This window comes from Crocodylus siamensis, chromosome 2 (genome assembly GCF_052110815.1).
Source record: "Crocodylus siamensis isolate JL-2025a chromosome 2, ASM5211081v1, whole genome shotgun sequence".
In the NCBI taxonomy this organism is placed as follows: domain Eukaryota; kingdom Metazoa; phylum Chordata; order Crocodylia; family Crocodylidae; genus Crocodylus; species Crocodylus siamensis.
The window spans coordinates 225,651,137-225,666,693 of NC_143396.1; the positions used below are offsets into that span (position 1 = coordinate 225,651,137).

General features: G+C 46.4%; 1 protein-coding gene across 5 annotated transcripts in view; it reads right to left on the reverse strand.

Annotated features, from left to right (window-relative positions):
• Window positions 1-15,557, reverse strand: part of SLC8A3 (solute carrier family 8 member A3) — a 200,101-nt gene that overhangs the window by 25,098 nt on the left and 159,446 nt on the right. For 3 of the 5 annotated variants that reach the window (XM_090033244.1, XM_090033245.1, XM_090033248.1), the window contains one exon: window positions 2,378-2,395. The exons of the other annotated variants lie outside the window; for them this stretch is intronic. In XM_090033244.1, the coding sequence (XP_089889370.1) occupies window positions 2,378-2,395 (18 nt within the window). The remainder of the gene's footprint in view (window positions 1-2,377; window positions 2,396-15,557) is intronic. 5 annotated transcript variants of the gene reach the window in all.

Here is a 15,557-nt window from a genome sequence, read left to right on the forward strand (position 1 = left end):
CTGTGCTTGACTTATTTCCAGTTCCACTGAAGCTGAAGAGGGTCAGAGCCATTTTGCTTAAGTGTCCTGTGCTGAAATTTGGGGCTCTTCTGGTATTATTAATCTGCTAATTAGCCCAATGAAATTTGGGATTCTGGGTAAATTCTATGGACAGCAGTTTTGGGCTTTTCCTAAGAGAAGCCGAGATGGAAGGTTTTCTTATAAAGATTTGCAAAACATGTCTTGGCTATAACATGATTTGACTGCCTTAATAGCATGGGTATTACAAACCCAGATGAGTGACTTGCCTTAACCTTGTAGAGGCCTTCCAGGGGCCGCACAACTGCTTCTGTCCCTGAACTAAAAAATCTATCAGTCTACAAGCAGTGACAGTTCCTAATAGCTACAGTCCAGTTCAGGACTCCTTCCATGTTCAGGTAAAGAATAAATAAAACAAATCCCTGTCCTGCTCTGTACCTTGCCTGCCTACTGCTTAGTGTTGTCAACTGTTTCTCTTAGTCAAAAATCAAATCTGGAAGTGTAGGGATAACAAGAACTACAGGAGGACTTCATCATGCTGCAATACAATCTAGAGAGTCTTGTGTAATGGGTTTTTCAGGCAACAAAGGGAGATTCAGTATTAATAAATGTAAAGTCCTGCCCACAGGCAGAGAAAATAAAGAGTGCCAACACTGGGTGGAATGTGACCAACCAGCTACAACCATTGTGTAAAGAAGAGTTTACTTTCATCTTTTCTCTTTAATTTTGTCCTAATATTGGGCAAGACTGAAGGTGTTTTCTGTGACACCACAGAGATGGCGCAAAGACTACTCAAGTCTAGTACCTGAGCATGACAACTGTTGGTGCCTGGTGGCCTTGCTAGCATCTGACTCTCAGGAAGGGGCATGCAGGGGTGGCAATAGGGCATGGAGAAGGCCCTGAATTCCTTATAATGGCCTCCTTGAGAGCTTGGCCTGCTTACACATTGGGGAAATCTATTATTTCACCCTCTACAAACCTGGCACATCATCTGTGTTCTAGGAGACACTGGGCTAGTCTTATGCCCAACCTTAAGGGGGCTTCCTCTGGGGTGATGAACTGCCCAGCACCATGAATTCTGTAATACCACACTTGGATCCATCAGGTTGCATTAGGCCTCAGCACTGTGGCTGCAGGAAGGAAGGTTTGCAACTGGAACGGCCAGGCAAGGTGACCGTGAGAGGAGATCCGATACTTCCTTGTACAGTAGACCTGGAGGTTCAACTGAGGCCATGTTCCTAGATTTGGGGCAACAAATCTTGGATTTGAGCCAAACCCTCATGGCTGTTATCCACACAAGGAGGGGCATGTGCTTGCAGCAGTACAAATAGTAGCAGCATAAATTTATGCTGCTACTTTGGGCTGTAGTGCACACCTCTGCTTGTGTGGTTTGCAGTGGGAAACATCGTCCCACTGCTCCATGTGCTGCAGAGGGGGCTGGTTGGGGTAAAGCGTGCTTCAGTGAAAGGCTAGCCAGCAGGCAGCCCCCATGCTAAGGCACCCTGTGCCCCAGCCAGCAGGGGAGTGGCGCGTGGAGACGGGGGAGCAAGTAGCCCAGAGCTGCCTGCTCCCCCATCTCCATGCGCTGCAAAGCCCCCATGCTGAGGCACCCTGCATCCCAGCCATCCACTCCCTGGCAGGCTGGACTGCAGAGTGTCTTGAGATCGGGGAGCAGACAGCCCCGGGCTGGCTGCTCCCGTCTCCACATGCCTCGGTGAGAGAGCTTCGCTGTGCAGCGCCTGTCTTGAGTTACACTGTACCCCAGCCAGCTGTGGAGCAGATGGATGGGGCGCAGTATGCCTTGAGATGAGAGAGCAGGCAGCCCTGGGCTGCTTCCCTGTCTCTGTGTGCCTCAGTGTGGGGGCTTCGCAGTCACAGCTACCTGCTCCTCTGTCTTGAGGCATACTGCGCCCCAGCCAGGTGCTCTCAGCATGGGGGTTCTGCAGCCCACAGAGATAGGGGAGCAGGTAGCCCTGAGCTGCCTGATCCCCTGACTCTATGTTTGTCCTGGCACACAGCACTTCTGGTGTGCTTTGTGCCACATTTTTTTCCAGGGTTTTTTTTTTTTGCTACTGGGAAATCCCGGTAGCAAATTTTGCCCCTGTGCTGCTAATTAGCAGCCCTGCACACCATTTAACATGCAACACATGCAGTTTGTGGCACTGCAAACAGGCTTGCGGTGTCACAAACCACACGTATCTGCACATTTGGATCCGGCCCATGAGTCAACATTTGGGGCATTTTTAACACAGCAGGGCTAGTAACTGCAACACAAGTATTAGCACAAAAAAGGTTGTCTGAAGGAGAGATTGGAACCAAAGCCATAGTAGACAAAGGAAAGGAATAAAAGCCATCTTACCTTGGGTAAGCAGCAGCGCTGTAAGGAAAGAGAAACAGAAGAAAGAAGAAAACAGGAAGAGAGTTAATATCTTATTGGGAAAAGCTGTAAAGGCTATTTGCAGATGGCAGTTTTAAATGAGCGATGGACTTGGCTTAATGCAGTGTGAGCTCTTTGTTGTAGCCACATGCTGGGTGCAGGCCTGTGAGCATGCCCAGTAGCAGCAGGATGAGAATGAGGCTGGAAAAAATGGGTGTGCATCAAGGGCTTTGTTTTTTGGAAGTATTCCCCCTCCCCGTAAGCAAAGGCACGGGGTTGGGTTGTGGAGGGTGGAGGTAGTAGGTAGAGGGTAGGAAGAGTGTGTGGGAATTGTCACACCTGACGTCTGGACCTGAGATGAGCCAAAGTGACCCAAAACGAGTTGGAGGCATCCCTATTTGAGGTGCAGTGTGCAGATGTGGAGAAAGGACATGAAAAAACATGAAGGCCTTGGTCAGCGGATGCACTGAGAGAGATTTTCTTGGGCGCCTGTTGAGAGTGCAGACTGTGGGGGAGTGGGGCTCACTGAGAAGAACATGGCAAGGGCTGCCACACGTTATCTCCCAAACTCACAAGAAAGTCCTGACTTCCACAGATCTATCCTGTATCACACAAGTATAGCTTGCAGAGATTGAGAATCCCAAGCAGAATGTAGATGTCACAGTGCACCATCACACTGAGTCTTCATAAGTCTTTTTGCTTCTAGTTGCGTGTGTGCATGACAGTATGGCTTCAACATGTCTCACAGAGTGTCACCACATAAGAATGCAACTGCAGCATGACAATGTGTTGTAATGCAGTTAGTTGGTCCTGCAAGATTAGGACATGCTGTAACATGAGTGTGTTGGAGAAGGGGAAAAAAGTGACAACCGTCTTGGCTTAATGCAGTGTGACCTCTCTGTTGTAGCCCCATCCTAAGTGCAGGTGTGCACCTTGCATAGAACAAACTACATTTCTTCTTCAAAAAATGTCCTTTACAGTTGTCCTGCTGTCATTGACACTGATTACATGACACTCCTTTAACCCTATCTCCTTGTAGTTGTCAGAAAGAAAGATCCTACAGGACCCTTTCTTGGTCTAATCCAGGGGTGGGCAAAATACAGCCCGCAGGCCACATCTGGCCCGTGAGGCAATTCTATCTGGCCTGCGGGGCCCCTAAAAAAATGTAGACATTTAACATTTCTCTGCCCTTGGTTCCTGTTCAGTAGGACCAGGGGAAGCCTGGCGGGCACCAATAACAGCGGCCTGCTTGGCCCTGCCCCCAGCCAGAAACCCCAGCCGCCCTTTCTGGGCTGGGAGCACATGGCTGCCCCGGTACGGGAAGCTCAGGTAAGGGGGGGGGACCCTGGGCAAGGAAGGAGCATTGGGATGAGGGGTGGGAAACGGCTCCTCTCTGCCCCACGCCTGGTACTTCAAGTTGCTAGGAGATTTTGCCCTGTCAACAGATTTTGTCTGGCCAGCACCAGGTCCATTGACCCTGCCTGGCTCAGGTGTGGGGTATAGCCCGAGCCGTTGCAGGGGTGGGAGGAAAGTACTGACCCAGACCACAACAGCTCACCAGATCTCCCTAAGTGGCCCTTGGGCCCAAATAATTTCCTACCGCTGCCACAGGTCTTTTAGTCCAAGAATCTTAAAACACTGAACAATGAGTGAGTGACCTTAGCATTCCCATTTTACAGATGCCGAAATGGAAGCAAAGACAGATCAATGGGAACAGCCTTAGCTGTCTAGTAAGTAGGCTGATCTTGAAAGGTGCCAAACACTTTTCTCTATTGTGGTATTTTAATTTCTGCTTGCCTCTGGAAAAAAATCAAGGCACTTTTATGTAGGTGCTTTATTTAAATAATCTGAGTTCCAAGATGTTTGCCTAGCTGAAGGTTCACACAGCACAGAAGTGACAAAGCTAGGAAAGGTAACACTGAATGCCAGTTCTCAGTCCATATATCTACAAGACAATACTCTCAGTCACATTTTTCAGTTCAGCTTGCAGTAAGACATCAGAACAGGAAATATTAGCCAACCAATTTGACACTACCGTGAAAACATCAGTGACACTGTATATAACTTAGGGTCAGTCTAGAGGCTGGCAGTAGTTTAATGTCCTTCTCTGTCTATATGCATTTGTGTGCATGGTGGCTGAGGGTCCAAAAAGAGTGACAAGCGTAAGAATTTACTGGACCTCTATTAACATCTAGTAGCTGTCTTAATAACTCTAAAGTTTGCTTATGCTAAAAGTATAAGGGACATTCAGGCAGAATACACCTGCTTCCCTACTGAATATTTCAAGTATGTCATGGAGATAAGAATGCATTTGCCATGCTCATGAATGTTGTGGTATGGGGGGGTATGAAGTATGTGCATTGATTTCCAAAGGAGTGCCTGTGGAATATTAGCAGCACAATAATTTTGCCAGGGATTAACAGTGAAAGAATTCCAAATAGGTGAGAATTTTTATGAGTCTTTTTTACAGATACTGAAGAAAAGGAGGATTATGAGGGGCTGCCAAAGTAACTACTTGAACAGGAAATATTTCTGAGAACGTCCTCATAAAAGCAAGTGACTGATATCACTGGTTAAAGCCGGGTTGTGTATTGATAGGAAGTCTGAAGTTTTTATCCTACAGCTGTCTCATTCCAACTCAATCCTAAAATTGAATTCACTTTTCCATTCTAATCCTGGGGTCTATATACAGCTCTAGAAAACTTCCATGTGCTTTGTGGAAAACTAGACATAACTTCTATGGCACAATCTCCTAGCAACTTGAAGTACTTTGATGAGACGCACTGGAAATTGCACAGCAGCTAAAGCAGAGATGGAGATTTTCCTTCTATTAAATATGAAAATGAATAATAATAATAGCGTTGAGCAGCACCAGTGTTATTTCTTAACTATTACATTCAATTTATTTTACACTATTTCTAAATGTTTATTTGTATTAGCTATCTACACCTGCATTCTGGAGGGTGCCAGAGATTTTGGACTCAGCCAGGAAAGAGACTGTGTCCTTGGCTCCCATAAAGGCAACTTGAAACTATGGGATACAGATAGTAGCTGCATTCCAGTAATAACGTTTGCATTGTTGTTGTTCTGTTTCAGAGTGAATAGTCAATTGAGATTCATAGGGGAAACTAAGACATTCCCTTAAAGCTATTGTTTCAAGGTGCTGCCTGCAGACTCAGGAGAGCAAGACTGTATAGTTTATATTTTGGTTTTGTTTTGGAAAGTTTCTCTGCAACAATGAGAATTAGTAAAACAGGCCCTGAAGCACAGGGCATATAAATGAACATAGCTCTGTTAATTTCAGATTTATTTAAACTGAAAACTTGGATTGTGCGTTCCAATTCTACAGCAAGGGATAGATTCTGTGACAAATCTTACAGCTGAAGAGTTGTGGGACCCTGAAATCTTCCACTGTATCTTCATTTCTACCTCAAACACATCTCTTCCTTCCAGAATATCACAATGCAGCCCTATTAACAAGCCTCTAACTGTAACTTACAGCACTGCTTGCATTTCTAATGGGGGGTCCCCCCTCCCAGCTCTGGCCCACTGTATCTCAAGGTTAAGGTGTAGCACCCATGCTCTTCCAGTTCTGGACCTCTGAACACAGTGACAAATTCAATTCAATTGCCTTAGGCAGGCAGAAACATTATTGCATGTGTTGATTCAATGTTCAAAATTAATCTAATAATGAAAGATTACTGGACCCCAAAGCTACAGTGATTGTAAAAAATACCAATTTATATGTTTCTTAAAGCTATTATTCTAGGGCCCTGGGATTTGAGTTTACCTTTTTTCATTTGCTTTTGTGCCTGCAAAACAAGTATTTTGCTCTCTTTCACCTACGTTAGGATACATGAATATTTGACGATGCCTGCAAAGCTATGAATGAAACATCAACACTACAAAATGGAAAGCCAAGAGTTTATCTTTATATTTCTGAGTGAATATTGGGCATGCAAGCAAGAAAACGATTTCACAGGCTAGAGCTTCCATCTTGCACACAGATGCTAATGTATCCTTAGACCTGACCTGTAACATCCCCTATCAATGTGCCTCTACCTGTATATGGCAATCTTCATCTGAAGTTCCTCTTCACTGTTGCAATCCTGGGCTCTTTCTTACTCCTGACCTGCAGTGCCCCTTTTTGCTTTTCCAGCCACTGATCTGGCTACAGCAAAGCTAATGAAGCTCAGCCCTGAAATATGAACCCCCTCTTACTGGTACTCTCAGAGGTCTGACTACTGTATTGCAATAGGAAGCTACTAAAATAAGCTCAGCATCCACTACCACAATAGCAAACATGTATCCCATGCTCACACTTTACAAAAATGCAAGATGAGATCAACACATGATACTTCAGGCAGGGTAGGTAGGTACCATTAATACTACTTTCTGCTGAATTCTCAGGGGATCTGAAGCTATGTTTTCAATATATTCTTTACCAAGCTGCTAGGGAGAAGGCAGGTAAGGGGATTCCATTCTAAATGAGAAAATGAGAAAACAGATAGAAGATAATGAAATGCAATCACATTTCAGCTGCCAGCTTTTCAGTGGAGACCTACAGGGATGAATATAACACACGTGGTTCAACTCCTTTAAGGATGGCCTCTGCATATACTGCTGCTTAACTTCTGAGAATCAGCCTGGCAATAGGAAACACTGCAGGTGATCACTCACAAATATCAAATGCTGCATCAGAAGCGAGAAGGATCAGAAGTCCAGAGAAACGGAAGAGTCCAAAAGGGCAACTAGGGAATCATCATGACAACTCCAAAGTAGATCCCTCTGCATGGTTGCTTGGCTTGGTGCCAGGCAGCAAGGTAATGGCTAGTGAGATGGAAATCGGCAGAGGAAGTATTCAGCTCTAGCTCAGCTGGGGATAGTGGCATGGCTGAGACAGAAAAGCAACATGATGCAGAAGCTTATCTATGTGCAGTATGGCTTTCCCATTTATAGACATCACTTCAGTTTGCTTCTGGGATGTAATAATTGGCTTGGTTCCCCATTAAAATTCTGGGTCCCAGTGCCTCCTGAACTGGTACTGCTTTCCCTGGTGGGCTGTCCTTCTAACAACAAGCCAACCTGCAAGTCTAAACGCTTGCCCTTTTTTTTAAGTCTGGCAACTGAAATCTTAATTTTAAAGCTCAGGTCAGTCTCTAAAATTTCATTTGTGTTTTAGGTTTTCTGTATCATATGAAGCACATAGGCCGAGTCTGCTGTGACAAAACAAAGGTGTAGCAACCACATTCCTCCCTGGTATAACTCCACTGAGGTCAATGGAGCTCACACCCACCAGAGGTTGATTTGGCCCAGAGTGAGAGAAGGTCAGAAAACAGGTGCAAGAAATAATACTGTAACTATTTGGTGTTATGAGTTGCATCCATTTTCTAACCTACAACGCAGCTTTCATCTTTCTTTTCTTCACAGCAAATTTCAGTTCCAAATTTTTGACCTGTTTTGGACACGTTATAGATTGATAGAAGTATTTTCCAGTCAATAGTTGTACAACATTTGTGAGGTCTCTTGTAAGAATAAATGGCACTTCTGGGCGGATGGTTGCCTGGTGTCCATAGAGTAAACTGGTGCAAGACAGGGAGCAGCAGCGAGTCATGACAAGACTTGCGATTGCATAGCAAAATGGTCACTGGCAGCATTGAGAAGTGAGAACAGCACTGTTAGGATCACATGGTACTTGCAAAGGAGTCCAGTGACCGTGCAAATCAAGAAATAAGTGACTGGCATCTCTGTACTACTTAAGGAACCCTTCCAGAACACCAAAGGAACTGAAAGAAGCTAAGCTCTCTGCATGGCTAAAGCTTTTTCATGAGAAGGCACCTACAGGTTTTGACTCTGTGCAACTTAGTGGAGTATGTGCTCTTTCCCTAAAGCAGTAACATACCGCTTAAACGAGTCAGACATGGTACTGAAATGGGCCTAATTCTGTTCTTGCTAATATCAACAGAAAAACTTAAGACTTGTAAAGGGCAAAATTAGGCTCATTTACTTCTTCAGGGGACTCACCACAGCAGTCCCAATTCTACCTGTGTGCTGCAGGATGAAATCGCCGTCCCAAAAGAGACGGGAGCACAGAGGACCCTGCCAGGCAAAAGAAATCTAAATTCTTAGCGCAAATCACTCCCATTGTTCAGTCAGAAAACAAAACCTTCTTGGGGAATGCCTATACTATGAATGAAAACAGGTCTGTTCATACACGAGTTGACTAATTCAACTTGGAAGAGCAGTGAGGATAAGGAGCTCTGTGTTTTGCATAGCACACAGGGCAGTTCTAGTTCACCTTCAGGTTTCCCTTAGCTTGAACTTGTGCAGTTCACCCAAGTTAAAATCCAAGTTAATTTGTCTCTATTGCAATTTTGATCTGAATTACCTAACTTGGCTTCACTTACAAGTTAAGACCATAAAGTTATTTACAGCTTGGGTATAAGCCTCACTGTAGCTTTCAACCATAATCTCTCTTTAGGAAGCAGAGTCTTCCATAAGAAAGGCCCATGCACAAGATGGAATCCAGTTTGAGACTTATCTGTTCTGGACTGCTACATGCTAGAGGGAGTAGAGCACAATCATCCAAAGCCTCTGTAAACATGCTGTCTGTGAGGAAGGGATTCTGAGTTCCAACTTCCTGTGTGTCACGGAGTCACAGAGGTGCCCCGTGATTCTGAGGCTGATTGGCAGAGCTGCCAATCACCCAGGCAGCTCAGGTGCCTGGTTGCCAGGGGCAACCAGGTGGTCACATGACCGGAAGGGGGCAGGGCCAGGCCTTTATAACCAGCTCAGGCCAGAGCCTGAAACACAGTTCCCTTCTGGCTGCCGCAGGAGCAGGAGCTCTGCGGCTGAGCTGAGCGGCCGGGGTTAGTGGCTACTACTTCATCGCGCTACCCGGCTGCAATGATGCAGGGAACAGCTTCGCCCTAACTGGAGGTAGGATTGAGAGCCCTGGTGGGGCTTGGAGTTGTTAGGCGTGTGGAGCCTTTGTATTTATGTTATAGCCAGATGGCTTGAGTGTTTAGTTATAGTTTATATCCGGAGGACCGGGGAGGCTGTAGGGGAGCGAGGAGGCCTCAGGGGAGCTCCCCAACAGCTTGGGGGTTCCCAGGGCCCAGTTGAGGCACAGTGCCGGGGGCACTAGTGTCAGTGCGGCTGGGCATGGTATTGCGCCAGGGAGGCGCAGTGTGCGGGTTACAGACCCCAGCCCAGAAAGGCGGTGTTTAACCCTGGAGCGGAGTAGTGACAGAGCGCAGGAGGCGCAGAGTCAGCCCGAGAGGGCAAGGCCCTCACAGCAGGGCAGAGACAGAGCGCAGCGAGAGCGGCCTAGCTAGCCACCCAAGGGCGCTGAGATTAGGGCGGCGATAGTGAGCCGGCCCGAGGGCGCCGAGGCCAGGGCGGCGATAGAGCTTAGGCCAGGGCGGCGATAGTGCCAGCCACCCGAGGGCGCCGAGATTAGGGCGGCGGTAGTGCCGGCCCAAGGGCGCCGAGACTAGGGCGGCGATTGAGCCAAGGCTAGCGCGGCGAGAGCAGCCTAGCTAGCCACCCGAGGGCGCCGAGACGAGGGCGGCGGTAGTGCTTGCCCAAGGGCGCCGAGACTAGGGTGGCAAGAGACCCGAGATCTGGGTGCAGGGAGTGAGCCGGCCCAAGGGCGCCGAGGCTAGGGCGGCGAGAGAGCCAAGATCCGGGAGAGGGAGCGTGCCGGCCCAAGGGCGCCGAGGCTAGGGCGGCGAGAGTGCTCCAGACTCAGACCGAGCCGGCGATTAGCCAGGCGCCGGCTAGAACCCGGCCCAGGGGGGGCCGGTAGTGAGCGGCGCTGGTGGAGCCGACACAGGAGGCGCCAGCAAGTGGCTGGGCGCCAGCGTGATAGGCCCAGGGCGTGGGGAACGGGCCAGAGATTGGGGCCCGACCCAAGGAGGCGCCAGGTGGGCGAAGAGCCCCGGTGCCCGAGAGTGCGAACAAGGGCACCCGAGGGGCGAGGGACCATACAAGCGTCCCCCGGAATAGCTGCGAGGCTTGGGGCGTGCTAAGGGGGAGGCTTGGAGGCACGCATTGCCCTTAAGGCAGGACGCTTATCAAATACCCGTCTGGGAATAGGGACGACTAACAAGACCGTCCATTAGGGAAACTGGCAGCCTCCACATCATATATCTTAACATCAAAGTCGTGGCGGGCGAGGTTCTGAGGGTGCTACGTCACCCTAACGTGACGGTAGGCGGTGCTAGGGAGCTCACGGCCGCCCCTCGTCGCCGCTCCCTCACGCTGTGAAGTCAAACCTTGTATGTGCCAATTTTTTTAAGAAGTAAAATTGTCCTTGAAAACTTCTGAGCTCTATCATGCACTTCATTCTAAATGCAGCCTTCACTCACCATTTCTGAACCTGGATTTTCCACTGATTTGCAGCAGGGCAAATTCTCCCAAGCAGGACTCGGAATTGCCATCATAAAATGTAATTTTCCAAAGGTATTTCTCATCATTACTCCCTATCAAGTAGAAACTTCCAAAGTATCTTTTGCATTAACTCACTGCTCCAACTATGCTCTGCTCAATACTCTAGTAAGTAAAATGTAATCACACTGTAAGTAAAATGTGAAGATTAGCTCTCAGGGAAAGGTAACCAGGGTCTGCTCCTGTAATTTTGGACTGTGCGCAAATTGTAAATGCCAGTGTGTGAAAAAAGTACAGACAGACATTCTCTGAATCCAGAGAGAGCCTGCAGGGCCAATAGTAACAAAAACCTAGATCTGGACTGTGATCTAATGTGACACTATAGCCACTGTGAGAGTAAGCCAACCCATAAGGTGTCATCTTTTAATAAAGGAAAAGACTTGATTCACCCGAGGGATACTCAAAAGGTGCTGGCAGAAGGATGGCCAGGAAGGTAGCTCAATCTGCTGGGAGGTTTCTGTGCTCAGCAGACACAGACTCGGTTCCTGTTACTGCAAATAAGGGGAAGAGACAAAGCCAAGAGAATCCATAACTTAGTTTCTAAAGACCAAGAGGGAGAAAAGATCAGGAAATCCTGGGGACAGGTGGCAGAACACAGCAAGCCAACTCATTTTTAACTAAGCAAGAAATGTATATCTTCTTTGAGGATATATTTTTTTAGTTTGGTAGATGCATGTCAGTGCTGCCATACTGAGTTGCCTTTACCAGTACTTCTTGCACCTAATCTGTTCCTATTGAATTGCTATCAGTCTTTGTTTAAGATGGTGTTGGCAAGATACCAAAGTCAGATCTATTCTAATAAACTTGAACCTTTTCAGTGTACCTAAAGAATAGCTGATTAAGAAGAACTGCATGATATAATATATTTGGATTTTCAGAAAGTCTTCGAAGAAGTGCCTTGCAAGAAGCTATCTGAGAAACTCAGCAGTCATGAGCTTCCCCGTGAAGTTTCTCATGGATCAAATACTGTTGAAAGGACAGAAAACAAAGACTTAGGAAAGACTAGTTAATTCTGTCAAGGCAAAGGTTAACTATTGGGTGCCATAGGTGCAGAAACAAGCCTGGCATTGCTTAATGTATTTATTAAATGAATGGGGGGTGAGCAGTGCACTAGCAACATCTGCAGATCACCCAGAATTAGGCTGTCACACAATAAAGGCTGTTTATATAGATATTGAGAACATCCACAGTTACATTAGACAGAATAAAAAAACAGAAGAGACACAGATCTTCAGGCTGCAGGACATGAGGGAACCTCTAATTGCTGGCAGATATGATTATTATTTATTATTTGCATTGGTATTATTCTAGTGCCTGGTAGCCTAGTTATGGACCTGAACTCCACTGCATAAGCACTGTAGGAGAAAAATCTGTCTATATGCAGGTTATTCCATAGCTGTCCCAGAGACACAGATACATGCATATGCCTTTGAAACATCGGGTGCTGGCTACAACTAGTAGGAAAAAAATGATTCCCATGGAACTAATAGTTTCCATTAAAAAAAAAAGGGGGGGGGGAAAGCCCCCTGAAATGTATTTTAAACAACTGTTCTGTTTCCAGGGCTGAGGCTTTTTTCCAATGAAAAAAATTACATAATGATGATGATAACAACAACCACCAAAATAAAATAACCAGCTAATTTTCTGTCAAAAATAAGTTGCGACTAGTCCCCATACTGGTCATTTTTGGCAACAAGACACCAGTCCAGATGGACCACTTGTCTGCTCATAGTGATAGCACAGTGAACTGCAGAACCTACTGGTAAGTGGCTGTTCATTACTTAATTTACTGCTAGGTAGGGATGGAAAAATGCAGGCTGACAGGCACCAGTGTCTACCCATCTCACAGTGATGCTTTTCTGTAATGGATACAGTCACAATACTTGAACAGGAGGTGTGCTCGACCTCTGGCACTGGTGCAGAAAGGCATATGTGGGAAGAGCATTAGTATACATTTTGTAAATCTGCATACAGGTGCTCCAATGATTGTTTTACAGATACTAAACTCTATGCATGAGCCTGTAAAGCTGCATCTTCTCATGTTGGTTTCTCTCTACATCAATGGACTAAGACAATTCCACCATATACCTTGGGTCCAGTCAGTACTGTACAGAGAAGTAGTCTTTGCTAGTGGTTATTGTTTTTGATTAATAGATATGCAGAAGAATCAATGATCCACATAGACTGTACTGTCTTGTATGGTGTATGCAGTTATTTGTCCTTGGCAGCATCCTCTTTGATTACGTATCCATGGGAAATTGCTGAATCCACACAGCCAGCAGCAATTGCCTTTGGAATTTTACTGGCCTAAGGCTTCAGACCAAGATCCAGATTCAAAATAAGCCATCCAGATCTAGCACTGGAGCATTCAGATAGGCACAGACATTGACTTGCCTGCATGCCAGTTGACACTTACTGTATCTCTGCTTTCTGGCCCTGAAACATGGACAATCAAATGACAACACCATTAAGACTGGATGCATTTCACCCATGCTGCCTATTATTTATCCTTAAGAGGAACTGGCAGGACCATGCATTGAACAAGGAAGTCTTTGGGCAAGCTCAAATCATCAGTATTAGAGCTATAACAGCAAAGCACAACTGAGATGGACTGGATGTCTTAGTAGGATGCCTGATAGGAGATTACCTGAAAAAATTACTTTCTGGTCAGCTGAGTCAAGTAACATGCTCCTGCTCCCAAAGGGGCCAGAAACAATGCTTTAAAGGAACTATGAAGGACACTCTAAAAGTGTCAGATATCCCAATAACATTCCAGGGACAGGCTGTATATGACAAAGCTAAATGGAGAGGAAAAACAAACAAGGGCACACACTGAAGAGAACCACATCCTGTGTGCTAGGTACAAAACGTGCCAGAGGAAAATATCAGGAGAGTCTGTTCCTCCAAAGCAGCCTTCCCTGTACCTACCAGGACTGACTGGAGCTGCATTTCATTGGCCTTCAGAGCTATGCAAAGTCCCAGCTATATCACAACAAGAATGAACTGATGGATTATGACATTAATAGTAACTATAAGTATATGGGCATGCATCCTTTGAGTACATATCTGTGTAAGCATGTCTGTACCTGAATGCCAAAATACTCTTACATGTGGGTATGTGTTCTCACAGACCTCTATCTAGGTTTTATGCCACATGCATTGCTATGTATCTACATGTGCAATTAATGTGAAGAAATAAACTCTGGAGTTTATTGCTCCCGGGTGCACCATTTCAATGTGTGCCCAGGACCACAGCAGGTTCAGCTGGGTTGGAGAAGCCCCAGCTGGCAGGGGGCCCCAGGGGTTATTCTGCCAGCCCGGGGCTGCTCTCCCCTGGCTCAATGTGCTGCGGCAGGGCTGGCTAGAGCATGAGGGTGCTCCAGTGTGGGGCTAGTTGGCAAGCAATCCCTGCACTGAAGCACCCTCATGCCCATCCAGCTCCTCCAGCATCTACATGTATGCTGCTGCAAAGTAAAAAACTGCAGCAGAATAGGACTTGTACTTAGTACTAGTTCTAAATACACATGGCTAAATTAAATGCATACTCTTTGAATAGGCCTGTTTTACTCTCTGATCTAGATCTCTCTGTATGACTACCCTATCCTTGCCATTACTTGCATTCTGACACTAGTTCAAAATGGACATTTTTTTCTTTCATGTATGCCAATATAAATTAAAAGTACATCTATTCAAATCTAAGGGACTTCAAGGTATAAAACAGGTGAGACTGAAATTGAACTCAAACCAAATGATCTGCAGGATGAAGCTCGAAAGTTGTTCACCTGCTTTGGTCCCAGGAAAGGGGGGAACTCACTCTCACCTTCAGTTAACCAGCAGCGAAGTAGAAGACAAAAGGGCACTCATCCATTTGTGAGCATTATTTTCAAATCCCCACGGAACATGTGGGCAGAAGAGGAAAAGGTGAAGAGATACCATTATTCGCATTAGTAGATAGTCTGTGCAAGGGCTCAGTACTTGGAAAAGTTATTGGGTTCAAAACAGAGATAACTGGGTGAAATCTAATACCCTGTCTTACACAAGAAGCACACCATATGAGCTAGTAGTCATAGGATCATAGGAAAATAGGGCTGAAAGGGACCTCCATGAGGTTATTTAGTGCAGTCCCCTGCTCAAGGCAGGACTATCCCTGACTAAACTGTCCCAGTTAAATGTCTGTTGCTGAGATGGTGTCTCAGCTAGCTCATAGTCCTTCCTGGCCATGGGTGTCTGGTGCCTTGAGTCAGGCGGGACATATGCCCCCCCGACACCAGTCAGCAACTGGGGGGGGTCCCCCACGGCTGATCTCACTCACCATGAAAGTGGCTGCGTTGCTTCCGGAAGTCCCGCGGCTTTTGCTGGCGGCCCCAGCTCCCTGGCTGGTGCTTGCAGTGGGGGCACTGGTGCTCCCGTCTGCCCCCTGCCGACTGGCCAAACAGGTACTGTGCTCTGGCAGGGGGTGCACTGATGTTTTCAGGGGGTGCATTTGTACCCCCTATGCATCGCCCCTGTTCCTGGCATTAAGCTTTATGAATGTAGCAGTGTCATGCAATATGATGTCATGTTGATACCAGCTACATGAAATTGGTGGTTTGATAATAAGATAGTAAGACCTGGCTAGAGACAGCTGTTGTGTGAGAGAAGAAAAAACACGAATTTCAACAAGGGAAAAATCACGATACCTAGGCAATAGCCAGATACTCCTCAAAACATG